Here is a 25066-nt window from a genome sequence, read left to right as displayed (position 1 = left end):
TTCCTGGGACCCCGCTCCATTGTATCGTCTCCAGTCGAGAGTGAAAATGGGAGCGAAGGTGCAAGTGATACAGGTCGCGATGGATCGTCGATTTCTGAGGATCATTCGAGACTAGAAAGGGCTCTGCAGGACGTGCTCTCATCTCCTCATCGCGAGCCTGCAGCACCTACTGTAACAGGGGCTCCATTTCCACTCGCGGAGCACGAAAGCCGAAGAGAACTGTCCGAACTGAAAGAGATGATCGCTACACTGGCCACTACCATGGTTACGGCCATGAATGAGCTTAAGAATGAGCTTAAGAAAGATAACATGAATGATCTTAAGAAGGTGACCATTGAGCTCAAGAAGGATAACAAAGATAAGGAAACGCGTCTATTTAAACGTTTTGATGTGAACTTTAAAGGCATGTTGGAGAAATTAGTGGAACACATTGAACAAACTAATTCAAAACTGAAAATGCTTGATGACCATATTAATGACGTTTCAGATCAGCTGGAAGACATTAAGCAGGGACTCACGGCTCGAGTGGAAACAGCGGAACAACTGGCATCTAACGCCGATGAAAAAGCCACAGCTGCGAACTCGGAATGCAAAAAACTTGGAGACAGACTTGCAGCCCTGGAGGATGGGTGCAGAAGAAATAATATAAGAATTGAGGGTATACCTGAGAAACGAGAAAGCTCAAGCCCAGTGAAATTTGCAGTAGAATTACTGTCTAAAATAATTGGAGATGACTTTAAACTCGACATTGAGATAGCCACGGCTTATCGCACAAAGATACCAAGCGCCTTCAAACCTAGGTCTTTTATTGTCCGCTTCGAGCGACTACGATGTAAGCTTGATGTGATGGCACTTCTCAGACACAAGCAAGAGATTATATTCGAAAATAATCTTATTCGTATTTTTCCCGACTTCTCACCATCAACAGCTGCAAAACACAGATCCTACATCGACATTAAAAAGTTGCTACGGAAAGCCGGTATCAAATACAGCCTCTTGTATCCCGCCAAACTGAAAGTGGAAGTTCAAGATCGACATTATATTTTCTTCAGCAAAGAAGATGCTGAAAAAGAACTAAAGAAGCTGTTTCCAGCACTTTTTGAAAGTTAATAAGGAGCCGTATTCTATCAAGGCACGGGAAGGACCTATGATCTGCTCTCTGGATCCATGTTTAAAGAGACTGGTATTATAATTATACATCCCTTTTTTTTTTTTTTTTTTTATCTGGACTTTATATGTTTATGTTTTAATCAGAGTTATAGAGTTATAGACGTGAGTGTGAAAATGTGGAAGTAATTAAAGTAGGATTCGTTTTTTTTTTTTTTCTTCTTCCTTTTTTTTTAATTTTACTATACCTTAAAGTAGACTGTTTAACTTCATACCCTTGGTTTATTGCTTTTTCTACTATTTATACTATTACCATTATACTATTACAGTAGGAATTACCAGGTTTATCCTAGACTAGTTTTTAAAATCATTCCCAGGGTTGTTTCTTTTTTTTTTTTTTTAATCTTAATATCTTAACTTAAAAGCGCTGAAGATTATTTCAAGCTTAAATATTGTTAATGAGAACATTTTCGGCAGATAGTATTAAGAATTTAACTGCAAAAGATATCTCTGTTTTAATTCTGTAACGCCGCTGCAGGGTGGGGTTTGTTTTGTTTTGGACGTGCTCTGTCTCTTCGTATGTCAGAGGACTGGAACATCGCGAAGTGGGATCTAGCCTCATGTGGGGAGGCAAAATGGGGGTGTGGGGGGATAAAGGGGGGAGAGAAGGAGAGCAGGTTATATCTAATCTATTCTTGTAATTCTTATAATTATAAATATCAATGCAACAATAGGCTAAAATGCAATAACTCATGGGGAATCTTGAAACTAAGATTAAAACTGCCATATTACCAATTAAAACTATAATGACATTAAAAACTTAGAATCAATGTCTCCATGATGGGACAGTTAACTTTGTGAGCTGGAATGTTAAAGGCCTGAATCACGAATTAAAGAGAAAGAAAGTATGCTCTCACCTAACAGGCTTAAACGCTAAAATAGTATTTCTACAGGAGACCCACTTACTAACCAAGGATCAGTTCAGATTACAAAAAGACTGGACTGGCCAAATGTTCCATTCTAGCTTTATAAAGAAAACTAGAGGGGTGGGAATTCTCATACATAGAACAGTTCCATTTGTAGCATCAGATGTAGTGTCGGACCCTGAAGGGAGATATGTGATGGTCATGGGCAACTTATATAACAGTAAAATGATTTTGATAAATGTTTATGCACCCAATGTTGATGATAAGGAATTCATGCAAAATCTATTTGCATCCATTCCCAATGTGAACACTCATAAAATTATAATGGCTGGGGATTTTAATTGTGTTTTAAATCCACTCTTAGATAGGACTCCTGTGACAGGGGGGACGACATCTAATACTGCAAAGATAATTACAAAGTTTTTGAATGATCACAACTTGTCAGACCCCTGGAAGTTTCTTAACCCAAACTCAAGAACATATTCGTTCTACTCACCAGTGCATTATAGCTACTCAAGAATTGATTATTTTTTTATAGATAATAATTTTCTGCCTACAATTAAATCATGCAAATATGACACAATTGTTATCTCTGACCATGCCCCTCTAGTCTTGGAGCTAAAATCATTAAGCCCCTCACACTCACCTCGTAGATGGAGTCTTAACCCTCTTTTATTGGCAGACGAGAACTGCACAGAATTTATATCCAAACAAATCAGCTTCTTCCTAGAGACAAACACGTCCACAGAGGTTTCTGCAGGAACACTCTGGGAAACTCTAAAGGCCTTCTTAAGAGGACAGATTATTTCATATCTTTCCCACAGAAATAAATTAGAAACCAAGAAAGTGTCAGAGCTAAGAAATGAAATTACTAGAATAGATGAAGAACAAGCCAGGCGTCCAAGTGAAGCTCTTCACAGGAAAAGGCAGGCCCTACATACAGAACTTAACATCTTAACAACTAAAGAAACTGAACAACTTATTTATTTACTATGAACACGGAGAAAAAGCTAATAAGCTTTTAGCTCAACAAATTCATAAACAAGAAGCTCACAATGCAATACCAGTAATCACCAACAAGAATGGAGAAGAAATCATCGACCATAATAAAATAATGCACACATTTAGAGATTACTATAAGTCTTTATATTCCACTGAGCCCAAAGAAGACAACACACAATCTAATGCATTTCTGGATAATTCACAAATACCACAAATAGATGCTTTAAGTGCTGAGGAACTGGATAAACCTCTAACGCTAACAGAATTACTAGACGCTATAAAGTCACTACAAAGCGGGAAATCATCAGGCCCTGATGGTTACCCCGTAGAGTTTTATAAGAAATTCTCCACTCAGCTAGCTCCACTCTTATTGGCAACATTTACAGAAGCTAGAGACAACCAAATACTACCTCAAACATTTCGACAAGCATTAATCACCGTCTTTCCTAAACAAAATAAGGACTTGTTACAATGTGCATCATATAGACCAATTTCACTCCTGAATAATGATAATAATAATAATAATAATAATAATTCATTACATTTATATAGCGCTTTTCTCAGTACTCAAAGCGCTATCCACACAGGGAGGAACCGGGAAACGAACCCACAATCTTCCACAGTCTCCTTACTGCAAAGCAGCAGCACTACCACTGCGCCACCTGTGAGGACAATGATGTTAAGATACTCTCAAAAATCCTAGCTAGAAGGATGGAGAAAGTGCTGCACTCGGTAATATCACAAGATCAAACTGGATTTATTAAAGGCCGACACCTATCTTCAAATCTCCGACGCTTGTTTAATGTTATATATTCACCAGCAAAATTAAACACCCCAGAGATATTACTATCATTAGACGCAGAAAAGGCATTTGACATGATCGAATGGAATTACCTTTTCACTGCATTGGAGAAATTTGGGTTTGGCCCGAATATTTGTGCTTGGATCAAACTACTGTATACCAATCCAGAAGCTTCAGTTTGTATTAATAACATTTGCTCAGACTACTTTAAACTAGAACGTGGTACCAGACAAGGATGTCCCTTGTCGCCACTGTTGTTTGCAATCGCTATTGAACCACTGGCGGTTCACTGCCGAAATTCTTATCAGATAAAGGGGATTGTCAGAGAAGGACTGGAACAGAAAATTTTTCTATATGCAGATGATATGGTCTTATATATATCAGACCCAGAAAACACTGTCCCCGCTGTTTTAACAGCACTAACAGAATTTCAAAAGATATCTGGTCTTAGAATTAATCTGAATAAAAGTATATTCTTTCCAGTGAATTCACAAGCATATAATATTAGATTAGACACCCTACCTTTTACCATAGCAGATCAGTTTAAATACCTAGGGGTAAATATCACAAGTAAACATAAAGCTCTTTATCAACAAAATTTTGGCGTCTGTATGGAAAAAATTAAGCAAGACTTGCATAGATGGTCAACCCTTCATCTCACTCTAGCCGTAAGAATTAACATTGTTAAGATGAATATCCTTCCTACACTTCTCTTTTTATTTCAAAACATTTCAAGATATATCAATAAATCGTTTTTTAAACAGTTAGATTCAATAATAACCTCATTCATTTGGAACTCAAAAAACCCACGTATCCGAAGAGCGACCCTACAAAGACCTCAGGCAGAAGGTGGCATGGCTTTACCTAATTTTCAGTTTTATTACTGGGCAGCAAACATACAAGCCATAAAAACCTGGACACAAATAAATGCACATACACAGGCTTGGTCCGCAATAGAAGTAAAATCCTGTAGTACTTCTTTATATTCCCTGCTCTGCTCTCCAATAAATGAAAGTTATCGCAAATATACTAATAACCCAATTGTGCTTTACTCACTCAGAATATGGAACCTAATTAGGAAGCATTTTAAGATGGAAAATCTTTTATCAGTGGCACCTCTGCAAGAGAACCACCTCTTTCAACCTTCGCAAGTATATCCAGTTTTTAATACCTGGAAAAGTTTTGGGATTAAAATGCTCAGAGATCTTTATATAGACAATATATTTACATCTTTTGAACAATTACGTTCAAAATTTAACCTCCCAGCTACACATTTCTTTTACTATCTTCAAATTAGAAATTTTGTTAAACAGAAATTGCCCGATTTCCCCCACCTTGCACCCTCCACAATGCTGGAAAAAATACTGCTCAATTTCGAGGAAATAAACACTATTTCCGCAATATATAAAATCTTATTAGAGTCCCTACCTTTCAAAGATCCAAGAGGACATTGGGAAGAAGATCTCTTAATCAATATATCAGAAAAGGAGTGGAAGGTAGCAAAGCAGAGAATTCACTCGAGTTCTATATGCGCAAAGCATAGAATTATTCAACTAAAAATTATATATTGAGCTCATCTGTCTCGCTTAAAACTGTCCAAAATGTTTCCAGGGCAGGATCCAACCTGCGAGCGCTGCAACCAAGCTCCTGCCTCACTGGGTCACATGTTTTGGGCCTGCACCAAACTAACATCATTTTGGACAAAAATTTTTAAGTGCCTCTCAGACAGCCTTGGTATCACAATCCCTCCTAACCCATTAACAGCTGTGTTCGGGGTTCTTCCAGATGGACTTGAATTGGAGAAGGACAAGCAAACGGTGATTGCATTCACTACACTTTTGGCACGCAGACTGATTTTGTTAAATTGGAAGAATCCTAATTCTCCTCTTATAAGTCAGTGGGAAACCGATGTTTTATATTATTTGAAATTGGAAAAAATCTAATTTTCAGTTAGAGGATCTGTACATTTTTTCAAAACATGGCAGGATTTAATCAATATTATTTTAGAATAAGAGAAATAACTATTATTGCATTTAACTCCCTTCTCCATCTCTTATTTACATAGATATTTACTTCTGCCTTTCTTTTGTTTAATGTTGCCTTATTAAAAAGCCTAAAGCAATTTTCCTTTAGCTAAGCTCTCCTTCTCAGGGGTGGGGTTTGATTAGTCTTCAAATTTGTTGGGTTATAAATTGATCTGTTTGTATGGAATGATTACAATGAAAATTAATAAAATAAAAATATTAAAAAAAAAGAAATACGACTATGATACATGCATCTAAATAATTCATATTTATATGAAGATGTCCATGAAGTATCTGTAAAAAAGTTAAAAATATATTGCATTTTAAAATCATTTTCAATGTTTTTGGTTTGGGAGACAGCAAACCAAAGGCAAAGGCACCATTAGCAAGTTAAGATTGAATATATAAATACGAAATATTTATTTCCAATTTCCTTTCGTTACCACAAGGATGCCTCATAAACAACGAAGGCATGTTCTTTTCAATCAAAAGTTGTGCTATTTCAAAGTGGACATATTCTGGATGTTTTAAGGGTTTTCATTCACCTATGGACCTTGATACCCTTTAGCCCCACTGTATGTTGCAAGAACAGTTAAAGTAATCTCAATATTTATAAAAAAAAATGTATTCTAAAGTAAAGCATTATGTGACAAATGAATATATACAATGGTTGCGAAGAACTAACTTTGATTTATAAAACACCAAACACATCCTTTAAATAAATTATTAATTTTAATAATGTTTTAGATTTTTGACACTCTGAGGTCTGCATTAGGGAGATAATAGATTTATAAAATGATGTTTTATTAGGGGCAGCACGGTGGCGCAGTGGGTAGTGCTGCTGCCTCGCAGTTGGGAGACCTGGGTTCTCTTACCTGGTCCTCCCTGCGTGGAGTTTGCATGTTCTCCCCGTGTCTGCGTGGGCTTCCTCTGGGTGCTCCTGTTTCCTCTCACAGTCCAAAGACATGCAGGTTAAGTGGATTGGCGATTCTAAATTGGCCCTAGTGTGTGCTTGGTGTGTGGGTGTGCTTGTGTATGTCCTGCGGTGGGTTGGTACCCTGCCCAGGATTGTTTCCTGCCTTGTGCCCTGTGTTGGCTGGGATTGGCTCCAGCAGACCCCCGTGACCCTGTGTTCGGATTCAGCGGGTTGGAAAATGGATGGATGTTTTATTAGATAGGTGAACATAGAAATACAAATCCAGTTGAACATTACTCAGCGATATGTGAAAATACAAAATTCACTAAAATAATACTGAAGTTATGAGTATTTATTATTATGAGTTATTAAATTATATCTGAAGATAATTCAGCCTTGAAGAGGTCTTACATAAACCTCAGAAAATGCCAGAGGACAATGGGCCTTAGTTACATAGTACTTTTGATACATTTGATTAACTGACAGCGATATAACCAAGTACTTTTATACACACAATATTTGTGTTTTTTTCTCCCTTTTATCAACCAGTGACTAATATTATTAGTTCACTCAAGCTCCTTACACTGGAATATGCTAGACAGAACTGGCAATGAGTATTCTTACTTTTCTTAGTGACTGACCTTAATTAACCTTTGCTTCATGGTCATTGGAAAACACAATTTTACAGAAAGCTGTATTCTTTTGAATTCAAAGAGGTAATTAGTAGGGATAATGGAAATATTGGGTATACTTTCTCGTGTAGCACATCTTGTAAAAATAGTAATGTCAGTCAAATTTGAATGCAATGCTTTAATTTCTAATATTATACTGTCACCAGGTTTTGGAAGGTTTAGATCAAAAGCAATATACACTGAATCATGGTTTAACTTATTATTACATTCAGCATTGATGTGTACAGGCTGCACATTTACAGCACAAGGCCACTGCAATAAATCGAACTTTTAAGCATTGAGTGGAAAAGAACAGGTTAAAAGAAGTAATATGGTGAACTATGCACAATATCCACCTCCTGAACGTTCTGTCCGTAGGGAATCCCTTTACTGAGCTGCATGAGCATTTCAACTCACCACAGCATGCAGTCTCTCCTGGCTTATGTCGCACAAAACTTGAAATGGGCATTGTTTCTGCCCTGCTAGCTGGAGCATAGCAGCATATTATGGTCTGACCTTTAAGGGAACACGCCAGTTCTCTGCAATACTGCACGTACTTAACAACCTAGGGCTGTCCGCCCCAACCCTGCTCTTTGAAGTATATGTATATAAGCACAATCAGCAATCCAAGAGAGAGAAATATACCGCAACCTTCTTCAATCTTACATGTATTTCATACTGCACTGTGAGGAGTAAGGAGAAGCCAACAGACTTGGAGATTTGCAAACATTTAGCTCAAATGCTAGTGGCAGCCTTCATTTGCATAAAGCAGCTGTCCCATTTCTCTGTGGGTTTACAGCCACAGCACTCTGTCGTGTACAAGGATGCAACTGCTCTGTTGTAGGGTAGCAAATCGATTCACAGCAGGACACAATTACTCTAGTCCACATGATGAAATAGCTGTTTAACCTCTGTCCGCAGACACACACACCGTCTAAATGCATATCTTTCATGAAAAGTGAGCATTTTGCATAATGCTTTGTTAGAAGTAAAAGGCTATACAATTAGATATACGTGTATGAAACATTCTGTCTACTTAAGATATGCACATCCTAACTGGTACCATTCTCTAAATATTATTTATTGTATATTTCATAGTACCAGAATAAAACTGCATTACTTAGCCAACAACCAGTGATGGTTCGTCTCTGTTCCAACCCCCCAAATTAATAAAGGGTTTTTCTTAAATTGTGTTTCTGTATTCTGCATAAAGTGCTCTGGAGGAATTTTTGTGAGCATGTGGCGATAGCTATAATGCTGTAACGTAACAGCACTAAACAGGGCAGCATTAAGATGGGTATTACTGTTTAAAACACTACAAGAAATAACTTACTTTATATAAAATATCCTGCCTTCTCCCATCAAGCTGTGGTTCAAGTTGTAAATTCTTTTCTAAAACAAATGACAAAAATAAGAACAAACCTTTTACTACAATCAGAAATTAGCAGTCATCCATTTACATCAAGCAGACATTTATAAGAATCATAGGATCAATGTAATTTATACAGGTATGTGTGTGTATATTATAAATAAATAAACAAATAAATAAATAAATACTGTTTCAAAACCTTAAGACTAGTCACACAAAAACACTTTTTAAAAACTATTTGAAAAGGGATTTTTACCTTTTGTAACTTAAATCAAATGACAAACATGCCACAATATATTTAAAATGGTGCAAGTCAGATATACTCACTTGCCATCTCTATAATGCTGTTGACCAATTCTTCTTTGTCTGAAGTAATTTGTTTTAGTTGAGGCAGGTTTACAAAATGTTCAAGGAGAATATCTTCTTGATCACTCATTTCTTTTAACTGATTTGAACTAAGTAAAATGAAATATAAAAAATAAATTAACACCACCAATCACAGAGACTGTAACACTTTGAAATAAAATAAACATGTAGCTTTATTTGTGGAACAAGATGCTTATTTTTCCCATTTAGATTGACAATTTTATCGTGGATAATTACAACAGAATTAATAAAATACCTCAGATTTGACAAATCTGGGAAGGAGTCAGGAATTTCAGGCATCTTGTATGCATATCCATTTAGACCAGTCTAAAAAAAAATAAAAAAAAAAAGAATACAAAAAGTCAAAAATGCAGCTTTATTATAATGGAAGTAAACTCCAAATGCCTTCTTTAGCACAGAAAAAAAAGGCTTTAACCAGTTTTTTTTATACTAAGTCCCATTTTGAAAAAGGAATTTTTCCCATTACAGTCGTAGGGTGCACAGACAGCCTATCTCCTTACCCTTAAAGTTTTATAAATGGATATAAATAAGACTAGAGGTCTTAAATGTAATCTTATAAGCAGTACCACTGAAGTGTGCCTTACCCCCTGCATCTCCCACATAATGTGAATGTGTCAAGCAACTGCTGATGATATAAAAAATGAATCTCAACTAATATTCAGTGGAATGGGGGAGCAACCTGTGTAAGTTTTTATGCAAAGGGTTCTGCTTACACAAGAGAAAAAAAATCACTAATATTTTATTTTTAATTATGACTAAAACAATTAAAAAGCACATTTAAAGCACTACTGTATTAGGACACACCATATTTTGCCAAACATAAGCTCACAAACCTTTGTGACACTAAAGTTTATAAGAATTAGTATAAAGTGGTTAATTTTTAAAAGAGAGGCATAATTAAATTACTTTACCTGTAACGGTAATGGTACAGTGACAATATATAACATTAATATCAATTATTTCTTTCTGACAAAAAAAAAACTCCAAAAAAAAAGTTTAAAAGATATATTACCTGCATATCAGCAGTTGGAACAGATAGTGTGTCGGTAATGAGGTTACTAGTAGCTGGCCGGCTGGTGTTAGCTGATGATGGAACACTATCTGGGGCTGGGACTTGTACAGATGCTGGCGTAACTGGCCGGGAGATGTCTTGAAGGGGGAATGTTGGGACAAAATGAAAACCAGGTGAAGAGAATGGAGGAATTCCAGATGGATTATTATACACACTATAATAAAAAGAGAAAAAAAGTTCTTATTTTGTTTAACAAATGTTTAAATGAATTGTGAAGTTTAAATAAATAAAAAGGCTGATTAAAATATTTTCATGAACTTATATAAAATATAAAGGGGGTTTCAAACTGTGTTATTTTGCATAAGTATTGTTGCCTACCTGCCTGCCGCTGGGATCATAATGTACATGCCTGCTTTGTCTGGTGACAGATTCTGCACACGTGCAGTGTTCAATCACATCACAAGAACTGAAAAGAAACTCTAGGCATACAAATGCATACAATTTATATGTGGTGGGAAGAAAATATAATCCATCCAGATTAAGGTCACAGGAAGTCAGTTATTATTCCATTAGCACTAGGTACAAGACAGGAAGCAACTATGGCAGAAAGCACACCAGTCCTTTACAGAGCACAATCACATACCTAAGTAGGAAAAAGTGTGCTATGTGCAATCTAGTTTATTTTCAATCCAGCTATTTACTATAGATACTATTTTGAAAGAGGGTGATCTAGAGGAGCAGTGGCTAGTGTACTGCAAATCTCAGGTTTAATTCTTAGCCATGTAATATTTTTACGTGAATGCGCCCATTGTAATACAGGGCATTTTCCCAGACTGATTCCTGGCTTGAACCCCATGCTACGTGTATACACTATGCACGTTTTTTGAAAGATCAAAGGGTAAATTTGCTTGCATTCCTCCATCCATAAATATTATATATATATATATATATATATATATATATATATATATATATATATATATATATATATAGGGGCCAGCCACTACCACTCAGGGTCCAGAGTTAGAAGGAGAGGACAACGCTTCAAGGGAGGAGTGGTGGTGCCAGAAGGTCGTGTTTTGGTTTGCTTTTGTGCTTTATTTGGGACTGTGTCGTGCCTGTGGAGTTCACGGGAAAGACGTGCCCCACAGGTGAAGAAAAATAAACTTTTTGTGTTATTTTATACATGCCTCCGTGTGAGTCTGTGCCGGGTCGGGCGCAAGAAGGCGCTATTGTTACACTGGCATAGCCAGCAGGATTCCAGTCCATCTTTTGGGGCCAGGACCTGTAGTAAAATTGTGTAACTGCCCGGCACAGCAGCGGGAGAGCATGTATAGCACCGCGCGGAGAGTGCGCACGAGGCAGAGAGCGTGCACCCGAGGCAGCACAGCAGCGAGAGGCACATGCTTTACACAAGCGGCAGGGAGCCGCAGGAGAGACACCCCCGCGACAGCGCTGAGGGACCACCACACTTGATGGGGAGAATGAAGACCGGGTGGGCTCGTAAACCGGCGGCCAGGCGCAGCCATGCCGTTCAGGGCCACGGGATCAACAGGGAGGTCGGTAACGGGCCCAGGGATGATCCACCCTGGGAGAGGTATGCTTTTTTTCATCTGCCTGCCTCCTAGGCGCCATGGAGCCGGATTCCTGTAGGTGGCCTGCAGATGCTTGTCTATGGCGTGATGGTGGGGCGAGCTCCGATGGGAGCGATGCTGACCTGGGCCCCCTGTTCGACTCCGGACAACGGTCGGGGGATGAGAGCCCAGATGACATGCCAGGTGCGGTTTTCCCGGTGGAAGAGCAGGAGTTCCTCCCTGTGACAGGTAAGGGGGTGGAGGGCGTGTCAGTTGCCCACCTAGAAAGGTGTACAGACAGGGGTGACAAACCTCCACCCAGCTCCCGAAGACATCCTGGATGCGCCTGCAGAGAAAACACAGGGCCTCGGTGACTCACGGTTGGCGGATGGAGACAAGGTGAGTCCAAGTCTACCACTGACCAGTGAAACTAACTTTTTTGGGGCTGCACAGGAGGTGCAGGCTAGGGAATCCATTCCCGGACGGGTTTATCCATTCCCGGGAATTTGGGAATCCCGCATGTACTTCCCGGGAATGACAAAGTGCACGGGCATCTCACATGTGAACGGTTTTAGAATGAACGACACTTATTTTTAATAAAACTACTGCAATATGTTGACACCAATAAAAGACTAACCTTAACTACAAGCAGTTCATGCTGTCATATAAGTACATGTATCTAGTTAGTTGCGGTAATAAGAGTGTAGAAAGCACAACGTCTCGAGCGTGCAGTCTTCCAGGTGAGAGCGTACCTGCGTGCAGACTAGTACGCCAGCCGCTGAGAAAGCATGCTCTGCCTCCACTGAAGTAGGCGGCAGAGTCATCAGATACCGATACACTTGTTCTAAACAATGCCCATGCTTGCCGTTGCTGTGAAACACCGCTGTTTCAGCTTTTACTGATGCATCCAGTTTCTTGTCATCATTCTGTGTTGATAAGTTTCTTAGCACAGATAATGCGGATGCAACAGACTGACGCATTGCAATTTCAAGTTGCTGTTCAAAGCTGCCAACAGCACAGACGTCAATGAACTCTGCCCCGTCCCAGCTTTCGTGCACTGCAGAGTGCAGACTCCTCCCAGTCCACTGTGCTCAGTCAGCTGGGAGATTGACTGCTGCTGGTCTGTTGTTGACTGAATTAATCGGCAACACACTACACCGTGGGCCAAAAAAACGTGCCACTTAATTATTTTCAATTATAACTCTGTTATTTCTTGATCGATGTTTACACTTTTACACGCTATACATGCGAGCTTGGCCGTTCCTGTTTTCCCGGGAATTACAGCAGTTTAATTCCCGGGAATGCAGGAATGAAAAATGTCCAGGAATCCTGGGAATGGATTCCCTAGTGCAGGCCGTCCTCTTAACCCTGCAGACCATGGCTCAGGTTTTTCAGGTCCTGCAGGAGATGAAGGAAGGACTGAAGAAGAAACTTGGTGCACCGTTAGGAGCCATCACCGATTGGCTGAAACGACGCGGCGCGAGTTCCTCCAGCCTGTAGGGTGCAGCGGTACAGGTGAGTGATGCCTGTGCCGTACAAGAAAGGGGAGGGCGGAGTGCAACAGCGGCAGCAGTGATCAGTTCTGCTTGCCAAGCAGCCCTGCCTCCTATGAGAGACACAGCCGCAATGACTGACAGCGCAGCAGAGGAGAGCACAAGGAGGCAGTTGATAGACATCGGCTGCCAAACAACCTTGCATCAACTGCCAGCATCAGCCTCGTGGGTGTCAAAAGTGATGCAGACAGTAAGGGGCCTCCCTTCTTCCCATAAGGGGACCCAGACCCTCAGTGCACCCCAGAGAAAGAGGTGGTTCCGGAAGAAGAAAACGGGAACTCTGGATAGAGTGCAGCGTAAACCCGTCTGCTTGAGGGCACTGGATGGCTACGCTGCAGTGGGGCGGAGACACCACGAGCCCTCAACATAGTGGACGAAGGGGCAAGGGTTCCCTGCCTGCTTCCGGTCCCGCAGGAGTCGAAATGGAGGGGGTCAGCTTTGTTACAAATGGGGCCACTGTGGTCACGTCTTTCATTTCCTAGGAACATCTAAGTACTGGGGTGTTTTCCCAACCAAGATTTTTAGTGAAGCAGTATTTAGTTGTATGAAATTCAATCAAATGTGAAAAACTGGCTGTGCAAAAATTTGGGCATGCTTGTAATTTTGCTGATTTGAATGCATATAACTGCTCGATACTGATTATTTGCAACACCAAATTGGTTGGATTAGCTCGTTAAGCCTTGAACTTCATAGACAGGTGTGTCCAATCATGAGAAAAGGTATTTAAAGGTATTGGTCAATTGCAAGTTGTGCTCCCCTTTGACTCTCCTCGGAAGAGTGACAGCATGGGATCCTCAAAGCAACTCTCAAAAGATCTGAAATCAAAGATTGTTCAGTATCATGGATTAGGGGAAGGCTACAAAAAGCTATCTCAGAGGTTTAAACTGTCAGTTTCAACTATAAGGAATGGAATTAGGAAATGGAAGGCCACAGGCACAGTTGCTGTTAAACCCAGGTCTGGCAGGCCAAGAAAAATACATTAGCGACATATGCGCAGGATTGTGAGAATGGTTACAGACAACCCACAGATCACCTCCAAAGAACTGCAAGAACATCTTGCTGCAGATGATGTATCTGTACATCATTCTACAATTAAGCGCAATTTGCACAAAGAACATCTGTATGGCAGGGTGATGAGAAAGAAGCCCTTTCTGCACTCATGTCACAAACAGAGTTGCTTGTTGGATGCAAATGCTCATTTAGACAAGCCAGATTCATTTTGGAACAAAGTGCTTTGGACTGATGAGACAAAAATTTAGTTATTTGGTCATAACAAAAAGCGCTTTGCATGGCGGAAGAAGAACATCGCATTCCAAGAAAAACACCTGCTACCTACTGTCAAATTTGGTGGAGGTTCCATCATACTGTGGGGCTGTGTGGCTAGTTCAGAGACTGGGGCCCTTATTAAAGTCGAGGGTCGGATGAATTCAACCCAATATCAACAAATTCTTCAGGATAATATTCAAGCATCAGTCACAAAGTTGAAGTTACGCAGGGGTTGGACATTCCAACAAGACAATGACCCAAACCACAGTTCAAAATCTACAAAGGCATTCATGCAGAGGAGAAGTACAATGTTCTGGAATGGCCGTCACAGTCCCCTGACTTAGATTTTCGATGATATTCATGGAATGATTTGAAGCAGGCTCTCCATGTTCAGCAGCCATCAAATTTAACTGAACTGGAGAAATTTTGTATGGAAGAATGGTCAAAAATACCTCCATCCAGAATCCAGACGCTCATCAAAGGCTATAGGAGGAGTCTAGAGGCTGTTATATTTGCAAAAGGAGGCTCAACTAAGTATTCATGTAATAGTTCTGTTGGGGTGCACAAATATATGCACCTGTCTAATTTTGTTATGATGCATATTGCATATTTTCTGTTAATCCAATAAGCTTAATGTCACTGCTGAAATATTACAGTTTCCAAAAGGCATGTCAAATTAAAAGGAAGTTGCTACTTTGAAAGCTCAGCCAATGATAAACAAAAATCCAAAGAATTAAGAGGGGTTCTCAAACTTTTTCATATGACTGTATATATATGGCAAAAATTCACTTAGTGACTTCAAAAGTATTTGAAAGAAATAATCAAAATAAGAATTCACTGAGTAAAATATACTTTCAAGATTTGGAAAATGTACAGATAGATGATATTGTTAGCATTAGCAAACAGCAAGAACAACATATAAAATTATAGCTTAAATTAGCATTAAATGGACATTTACTACAAAATCTGTTCAAGATTAAGTTCAAATACACTGATCAAAAAAATTAAGGGACACTTAATGACAGCAAGTCAATTAAGCCTCAGGGATATCAGTCTCTCCATTTAGGAAGCATAAGTGATTGTGAATCAACTTTACCTGCTTTGGTGCAAATGAAAGTGACAACAGGTGCACTAGAGAGGCAACAGCCAGACAACCTCCAAAAAGGGAATGGCTTTGCAGTGTCGGCCACAAAAAACTGCTCTCTCCTTCCTGACTCGTTCTTTTCTAATTTTGTGTTTTGTTACTGTCCTTGTCACTACTGGTAGCATAACATGGTACCTGTAATTGATTCAGATTGCACAGGTAGTCCAGCTCCTTCAGGATGACTCATCAATACGTGCCATCGCAAAAAGGTTTGCTGTGTATCCTAGCACAGTCTTAAGATCACAGTGGAGATATCAAGAGATGGGCCATTACAAAAGCAAAGCTCAACAGAGCTGTAGGAGGGCATCATCCTAGCAGCAGTACAGGTATCTGTTCCTTTTTGTGAGGCCAGAGCCCTACTAAATTACCTCCAGCTGGCTACTTGTGTGCAAGTTTCTGACCAAACTGTCAGAAATCAACTGTATGAGGGTGGCATGAGGGCGTGACATCCTCTAGTGAGACCTGTGCTCACAGCCCAGCACCATGTAGCACAATTGGCATTCGCCAAAGAATACCATAACTGGCAGCATGACCACTGGCACCCTGTTCTCTTCCCATTATGACAGCATGTTCACACTGAGCACATATCCCAAACATGAGAGTCTGGAGATGCTATGGTGTTATGCAGCCTGCAACAACATCAAGCATGATTGGTTTGGCGGTGGGTCAGTGATGGTCTGATGAGGCATATCCTTGGAGAGTCGCACAGACCTCCAAGTGCTAGGCAATGGTACTCTGACTGCTGTTAGGTACTAGGATGAAATTCTCAGAGCCACTGTCAGACCTTACACTGCTGCAATGGACCCTGGGTTCATCCCGGTGTAGGACAATGTCTGGCCTCATGTGACCAGAGTGTATAGGTAGTTCCTGGATGATGAAGGCATTAATGCCTCTGACTGGTCCACACATTCCCCAGACCTGAATCCAATTGAGAACCTCTAGGACGTTATGTATCAGTGCATTCAATGCCACCAAGTAGCTCCACAGACTGTCCAGGGGTTCACTTATGTCTTGATCAGGAACATGCCCATATAATTTCGGGAGTGTACACAGGAATTTCGGGGCTATACACATTTCTCGGTCACATTATGAGTTGCTGTTATGAAATTCATGCAAGTTAGATCAGCCTGTGATTTCAAATTTTGACCTTGATTTTCCGTGTGAAAATCCAGCTCTCAATGGGCTGCTGATTTTTTTTCCATTGACCATTGTTGCATCATTTTGTTCTCAAGGAATTACACAGTATTACTTAAAAAAGATTTTCCACTTGAATATTTCATTCATTGAGATCCGATGTGTGATTTATGTGTTCCCTTAATTTTTTTTAAGTGTCATTGTTACATATGTGTAAATGTGGCTACAAGAATACAAAGACCATTAAATGACCTGATGACTACAATGTGACTGATGTAACAGTTAGAGCTGTTGCCTCACACTTCCAGACAGCCGAGTTCAAATTCCAAACCCATCTTCATACGTGTGAAATATACAGTACATATCTTCCCCATGCTTAAAGAGGGTTTTAAAAAAATTGGTCTCTCTCATACACAAATATCTCAAAGATGTGCGGCTTACACCGAACGTCAAGTCTGAACTTGATACATACTAGACATACAGCAGGTGTCAGTGAGTCTGTATTCTGGTTTCTGCTTTACACATGAAACTGGCAGAATAGGCAACTTCCTCATGAACCAGGTAATATAACTGGCTCACAAAAAAGATCAATAAACTTCCAATGCATTACAACAGTTTGCAGAAGAAAACTAGTAATATGACATACGAGGGCAATCCCAAAAGTAAGGTCCCCAAAGCGGTGGGGACGTAGAGAAACTGTTCGTACGGCTGTTGGCCACACTGTTGTGATTGGTGCTTCCTCCACTCCCAAACAAGCATGTGCGGCTTCGCTGGGATGCTCAATCTTGGCTTGGCAGCCCTTGAAAATGGAGTTCCCGTTTAACGCTACCGCCAAGTGCGAAGTTCGCGCAGGAGACCGTCAATTTCTGACGAGACAGTCGCGAAGGTTGAGGAAAACATGCGTAAAGATCGGCGGTTGGAACTTCATCACCCACCCTATAGTCCGGACTTGGCACCCAGTGACTACCACCTGTTCCCTAAATTGAAAGAACATTTGTCCAGAAGGCGATTCTGCTCTGACGAAGAGGTGAAAGATGAGGTTCAACGCTTCCCGAAGGACATGGCGGCGAGCTAGTATGACATGGGCATTCTAAAACTACCACAGCGTCTACAAAAATGCATCAACCGAAATGGCGATTATGTAGAAAAATAAATAAGTCTTTAACCCTTAAAATGATATAAACATTATAGAAAATAAACGGTTGTTTGTTTTTCTAAAAAAAATAGGAGATCTTACTTTTGGGATTGCCCTCGTATATAAAAACTGGTGGATATTATTTGTTAAAACATGTGCAAAATAGGTCATTGTTATCTAAAGGTATCAAACTATAAAAATTCCTTGTGATGAAATTATATTTAAAAGCAGTAAGATATAATCCACTTTAAAAAAAAAAAAAAAAAAAAGAACAAGTGTCTACGTATCTGTCTGGCTGCTAGAGATAGGAAGAAAAAATGCAAAAATAGGAAAAACATGTGTCAAAAAAAAAAAATGAAAATACAAATACCACATGAGGGTCTAAAAATAAGAAAATTACTCTTACTGGCCTATTCTCTTGTCTGACATTGTTGCACCAGTTCAGGCCACGTGAACAAGTTTAATTAATGACTGATAACTTCATGTAGTGGCCAATGGTTCTGTGAAATAATGATAAATTGACACAAATTTTGAGAGGAAGTGGTAAAAACAGGTGGCTCTATCCAAAGAGGAAAAAGCCACTGCCTGTGAAAGGGATAGTTTGTGTACTATTATACCAGACCAAATGGACAACTCATGTATCAAATAAAATCTATGTTGATTATTTAAGATTCCAAGCCATCTTAGATAGAACAGCCCTGCATGCACTGTATACTGCTCCACCCCATGTTAAAACATCTTTACTGAACTTAATAAAGTTTAACATAATTAAAACAAATGTATATCTATATCATCTGTTCAGTTGTTGTCACTTGACTGCACTTTACATGAGGGCGGAATCCATCTCTGTTATAACCTGTCGCATGAGGACTGAAGCACACATGTATACAGAGATAGCAGCTGCAAGCAGGCAATATCATTGCAAAATAACACAGTACATTTTAACTGGTAAGAAGAGGCTTCAGTGTAATGAACAAAAAGTAATTTTAGTTAGAAACTATTTTTAAGAATTTGTACACCGAAAATTTATAATCAATTTGTCATAATCAAAACATGCATAATGTCAGAGTCACTCCATATACTCATTCCAAACATGCTGGGACTAAAGTGAAAATGACTATAAGCAGGACTGAGAATTCCAGATGCCTCTGTGCCTGTCTAGTTCTTTTTGCAGGGAGGCAAAGAAGTGTACTGGCCAGATTGACTGTAAAATACAGCTTGACACCAGGTGTAGCCACACACCTTTTAAGGTAATTGAAATGAGAGTATAACTACCTTCCCTTTCAATCACATCCTCATTAGGTAATATGAAACAAGGCAAAATTAAGTGATCACAGTACATGAATCAGAAAAGTGAAAGAAACTCTACCTAAAGATTGCTACAGTTATTCCAGCAGCAGGGGTGAAATGAGAAGGACAGGTGTTGCATATACTACACACTATAGGACAAAGTGGTACAGTAATCCCTCCTCCATCGCGGGGGTTGCGTTCCAGAGCCACCCGCGAAATAAGAAAATCCGCGAAGTAGAAACCATATGTTTATATGGTTATTTTTATATTGTCATGCTTGGGTCACAGATTTGCGCAGAAACACGGGAGGTTGTAGAGAGACAGGAACGTTATTCAAACACTGCAAACAAACATTTGTCTCTTTTTCAAAAGTTTAAACTGTGCTCCATGACAAGACAGAGATGACAGTTCAGTCTCACAATTAAAAGAATGCAAACATATCTTCCTCTTCAAAGGAGCAAACAAATCAATAGGGCTGTTTGGCTTGTAAGTATGCGAAGCACCGCGGCACAAAGCTGTTGAAGGCGGCAGCTCACATCCCCTCCGTCAGGAGCAGAGAGAGAGAGAGACAGATAAAAAAATCAATACGTGCCCTTCGTGCTTTTAAGTATGCAAGCACCGTGCAGCATGTCCTTCAGGAAGCAGCTGCACAAAAGGTAGCCAACGTGAAGATAATCTTTCAGCATTTTTAGACGAGCGTCCGTATCGTCTGGGTGTGCGAACAGCCCCCCTGCTCACACCCCTACGTCAGGATCACAGATAGTCAGCGCAAGAGAGAGAGAGAAAGAAAAGTAAGTTGGGTAGCTTCTCAGCGTCCCTTGTATGAAATCAACTGGGCAAACCAACTGAGGAAGCATGTACCAGAAATTAAAAGACCCATTGTCCTCAGAAACCCGCGAAGCAGCGAAAAATCCGCGATATATATTTAAATATGCTTACATATAAAATCCGCGATGGAGTGAAGCCGCGAAAGGCGAAGCGCGATATAGCGAGGGATTACTGTACAGCACTCCTTTCTTTGATGTGGCATGTGAAATGTTTGCTGTAGCTGCAAACCTGCCCATTGCTTTCCTCTGTAAACCAGTGTCCACACTTGTTACCCACTCCCTTTGCAACTCCTATACCCAGAGTTTAACTTCTGTTCCACAGCAGAAATCCCTCCTACCTAAGGTGTCGCTGGCAACATAGGGTTGGGTGAACCTTCCGCTCCAAGGGTTAATCAAGTACTCTACCTTAACAGTGGAAGTCGCTGTAATACAGTTAGGCTAGGATATCACATTGAGGCCAGTCTCACTAAATGTTAGAAAGGTGCGCAAGCAGGTAGCACCATACATAAAATAAACACATTTGTCATCTATAATGCAAGGGTTGATTGATCACCATCTGTCAGCAGATGTTATTTCAATTTCACAAAAGAGGATCATTGTGTGAGACCATAATGACTACACAACCACAGTACAAAGCTATTCATCATAAGGTGAGAGAAATGAAGAGAAACACGGAGACAGAAAAAAGATCTGGACAAAGAACACTTATGTTCAGAGTTTAACTTCTGCTCCACAGCAGAAATCCCTATTACACAGGGTGTTGCCAGCAGTAACAGACTGGATGAGCCTTCTGTTCAAGGGCTCAATCAAATGCTATACCTTAGCTGTGGAAGTTGCTCTGTAATACAGTTGGTCCTGGCTACCACATTAAGCCCAGCCTCACTAAAGGACATAGAGGTACGCAAGCAGTAAACAACATATATAAAGCAAACACATTTGTCTTGGCCATATTATAAAGCTATTCATCATAAGACAAGAAAAATGAAGAGAAAGTGACAGAAGAAAAGAAAAAAATCATCAAGACAAAGAAATAGAAAGCACCTTTAACATGCGCCAACTCTCTAGGCTCTGAAGAAATCACGATAAAGCCCTACCTTAATCAACAACCACCACCACCGCGACCGCAAACATTTAATGACATTTATTTCAGCAGAAATGTCATACTTACAAAGGTAAACCAGGAGATGCATTTGCCAGAACTGGGGGGTTCTTCCAAAACTCATCCAGAATACTTTGTATTATTTTGCCCAAATCTGAGTGCATTGAAAACTAAGGAAATAGAAAATATGAAACGTGTTAGTAATTTTGATTATGTTGCACTTCATAAAAATGAAAAGTTAAAGAGAAAAAGTCAATTTATGAATTGAAGAGTACAGTTTTTTTATTAACACTAGAATTACCAGAGTCTACGAAAAAACTCGTAGATCCGGCCCACCTTAAAACCGTTCTCACCTTTCTTTTGTCTTCTAAATGTGACGATTAAGACGACTATTCCATCCCCCACCATCGCATAACGTTCACTAAGTTTTCCCAGCTCATGCCTTGTTTGATTATCTGGGAGTGACTGAACTGGAGTTTTAGAGTGGAAATAATATATCGTTATTTGGAACACACACATTTCATGTGTGCTCCGTTTCCACAGTAATCTGTGTAAACACATTGTTAAAACAGAAACTTTTTCATATTTTAGTAATAAATGTCACAAAATGTAGGCATAAACTATAGAATGTGTGAAGCCTGATGGCCAAACATCAAATAAACACTTTCACAAAAGTTTTAAGGATGTCACAACACCTTCTGTGGCGTAACGCTGAGATTTGCCGGCTCAGAGCACGGCAGCCCTGCCGCGTCGTACAGACCCGAGTTCGATTCCCTGTTGGGGAGGAAGTGTTTTTTTTTTCTTTGTAGCCTCAAATGGACATAAAATTTATAAAGTGGTATGCACTGTAAATAGTTAAGTTTAAAATGTCGATAGCGGTTATTTCTGTTGATTAATTCATGCTTTTTTGCTTAGAGTCAGAACAGGAGCTTATTCAGCTTCTGATCTGACTCTAAGTAACAGTGCCAGTATAAATCACACCCAATCTGATGCTATTCGTTTTCAAATAATATTGCATTACTTTGATGATGTTTTCTGATTGGTGCTATTCACGTCCCACCTCTTTGGGGAAGCTGGTCTCCGCGTCTCAGTACCCGATTGGATTTTTCGTGCCTTATGTTTTAGGTGTTACCTCATTTACCGAAAAGTGATTGGATCGGCCACGCGATATTTTATAGGTCCCGCCCTCTCTGTCTTGTGTGACGCGTCAGGCGGCCTTTGAAGCATCTGCTAGAGGCCGGTGAATGCCACTCATTTCACCCTTCCCTGTACTTCTGCCTTGTCCGTGATATGCGTTTAGTTTTCTGTCACAACAGTGGGCAATCAGCAGTGTCTCCCCAGGAACTGATGTAATGTCTGCCGTGCAGCTGATAATCGTGGCGGTGGCGTCTCTCCAGCAAGTACCGTGCAGTTCCCCAGTATTTTAATCTGTGCTGGCATGCAGCTGATTATTGTATGTATGGCGTCTCCCCAGCAACGGATTTTTTGTTCGTGGCCGTGAGTACCCAATCAGCACTCTCCCCAACAATGATGTCCTTTATTAAAGAGTGCCCCGCACATGTGCACTTCATCAGAAGACACACACACATGGACGCACACAGGGATTTTATTAAAGAGGATAAAAACATATCTGTCAGTTATCTACTTTGCTTCCTATACTGTGTATGAAGTTTCCTCTTTAATTCTATGGCACTTAAAATACATTTCCACAGAACTTCATAATGTGAACAATGCACTGTCATATGTAAAGCAATTGCTGATTATTTCACTGTTAGCAGAGAAGAGACGAGTACATGCGTATGAAGTCTTTGCTCCTGTTCAATGGTTGATGTGCATGTTAGAAAAAAAAATGACACATGAGAATTTAGCCTGACATTTTTTGTGGAAATAAATTTGAAAAAAACACAAAAAATGCTAAACACCGGGCATAAAGGAAGGGAAAGAAGACGAATTTTACAGACGATAAAGATCACTTTTGCCTGGGGCTGCTGCTAACTTAACTTTACTTATTTGAGACATTGTATGTCTAAATTTGTTGTGAAACTGATAGAACTGCTAATTTACAGTAAACAAAAAAAAAAAAAAAAAAAAAAAAAACCTCAACAGGCCTCAATGTGAGTGGTTACCTGTGTATTTTATAAGCTTGCCCAACTGCTTACTTTTTTTCTGAGTAGACACTGAGAAAGGGGTATAGTGAGATATCAATATTCCAACTTTTCAAGTAACTGAAAGATTCTTGCGTACTGAGCGCTAAAGGGGTCATGAGACCAGACCAAAACAAAACAAAAAAAAAAAAAAAAAAAAACTATCCCATGCAAACAAATATATCACCCATATCATTCATTACTCCCAGAACTAAGAAAATATTCAGTCAGAGACAAGTGCATCCACCTTACTATTTTACCAGACAAATAATTATAGAAAGTATATGGAAAAATGTGGTATAGTGGACACTGCATGATCTCTTCTGTGTTTTGAAGTAGGACTTGCCACAACATGGGGATATGTAAGACAAAACTACCATTGCTATCTTTAGATGCTGTACTGCTTGAACTGTCATCCTAGAAAAATTAAACCATTTGCTAACAGCAGCGCTAACCCTACCTGTTCTAAATGCTTCCTCTTCTGAACCTCCTCTCTTTTGCATATTAATTTTTATTAAATAGAAAATCAAATTGAAAATTCAATATATTGCCAAACCCTACTAACAATTTTTTTGTATCCAGTAAAACCGGACCAACTAAAAAACAAGCTATCAATGGTTATAACTTATAAAAAGCATCAAAAGCTCATAGATTGACACCTGCTATATATAATGATATACAATGCTTTTTATACACACAATAATATACCCTGAATCCAAAAATTAACACTTCTTTTCTCAGTGTACACACTACAGTATCTCAGTCTCAAGCCCTCTGTCGACCTTTCTTGCTTGATGCCTGATTATAACCACACTGTTGCTTCCATGACTGTGTTATAAAAGGTTATAACATTTATTGTATTCAGATCTTATCGTGCATCACCAGTGCACCCAAAATGAAGAAAACCAATGAGGAATAGTCTGACAACCCATTTTGCCTAATTTATCAGAGGTTGGTATTCTTTTTTTATATTACTTGACTTGATTCAGTTGTGCCATTTTGATGTATTGTATCAGTATGTAATTTGACAACTTCTTGCAATGACTATCATTATCCCATTTGTTCTTATCATTCATCAGCTTTTCAAGTAAAGCATTAGGTAAGTAAAATGAAAAAGAAAAAAAAACTGAACTGTGTAAAGAGGACTAATCCATATGGGGACAAACTAGTCCTTGGTGATTAATAGCTTTTTATTATTACAGTGCATTCTGGCAATAAGGTGATTCAGTAAAGGTCTGCAAAATGCTGTGCACTACTTGGAAACCATGAATGGTGATAACATTGAGCATGGAAGGCTTAGAGAGACTGATCATCCATTAGCATTATTAGTTTTTGCTGCAGACCTGATTGTGTACTTGATAAACACAGATTGAATGATAACTGGATTTTGAGCGCTCTAGTGGCTTTAACTGCAAACACGTTCAAATAAACAAAATGTTTATGATCTTGTTTTCCTAACCTTAATTCTAATATGTCCAATGTTAGGTTTTGTTTGAAGACTTTGTTTTCTGAAAAGTAGCTTGGAATTTTCACAACTAAAAAATAGCATTTTATTGCATTACATCACAAAAGTATTGCCTGTTGCTCCCATTATCATCATGCATGCACTTGTTTCAGCTATCTACTATTGATACTAAATATTAAGTACACACATTACGGCAATCAAATTATAAGAACTGAACAA

General features: G+C 39.4%; 1 protein-coding gene across 1 annotated transcript in view; it reads right to left on the bottom strand.

Moving 5' to 3' along the window:
- The window catches only part of vps37a (VPS37A subunit of ESCRT-I), a 57353-nt gene that overhangs the window by 10420 nt on the left and 21867 nt on the right, over nucleotides 1-25066 (bottom strand). Inside the window, exons 4-8 of the mRNA XM_028802052.2 lie at nucleotides 21308-21408; nucleotides 10217-10430; nucleotides 9440-9510; nucleotides 9145-9272; nucleotides 8782-8840 (exon numbers count right to left, since the gene is read on the bottom strand). Coding sequence (XP_028657885.1) covers nucleotides 8782-8840; nucleotides 9145-9272; nucleotides 9440-9510; nucleotides 10217-10430; nucleotides 21308-21408 — 573 coding nt within the window. The remainder of the gene's footprint in view (nucleotides 1-8781; nucleotides 8841-9144; nucleotides 9273-9439; nucleotides 9511-10216; nucleotides 10431-21307; nucleotides 21409-25066) is intronic.

The sequence above is a fragment of the Erpetoichthys calabaricus genome, chromosome 5, assembly GCF_900747795.2.
Source record: "Erpetoichthys calabaricus chromosome 5, fErpCal1.3, whole genome shotgun sequence".
NCBI lineage: Eukaryota > Metazoa > Chordata > Cladistia > Polypteriformes > Polypteridae > Erpetoichthys > Erpetoichthys calabaricus.
This window is presented reverse-complemented; position numbering and strand designations above follow the sequence as displayed.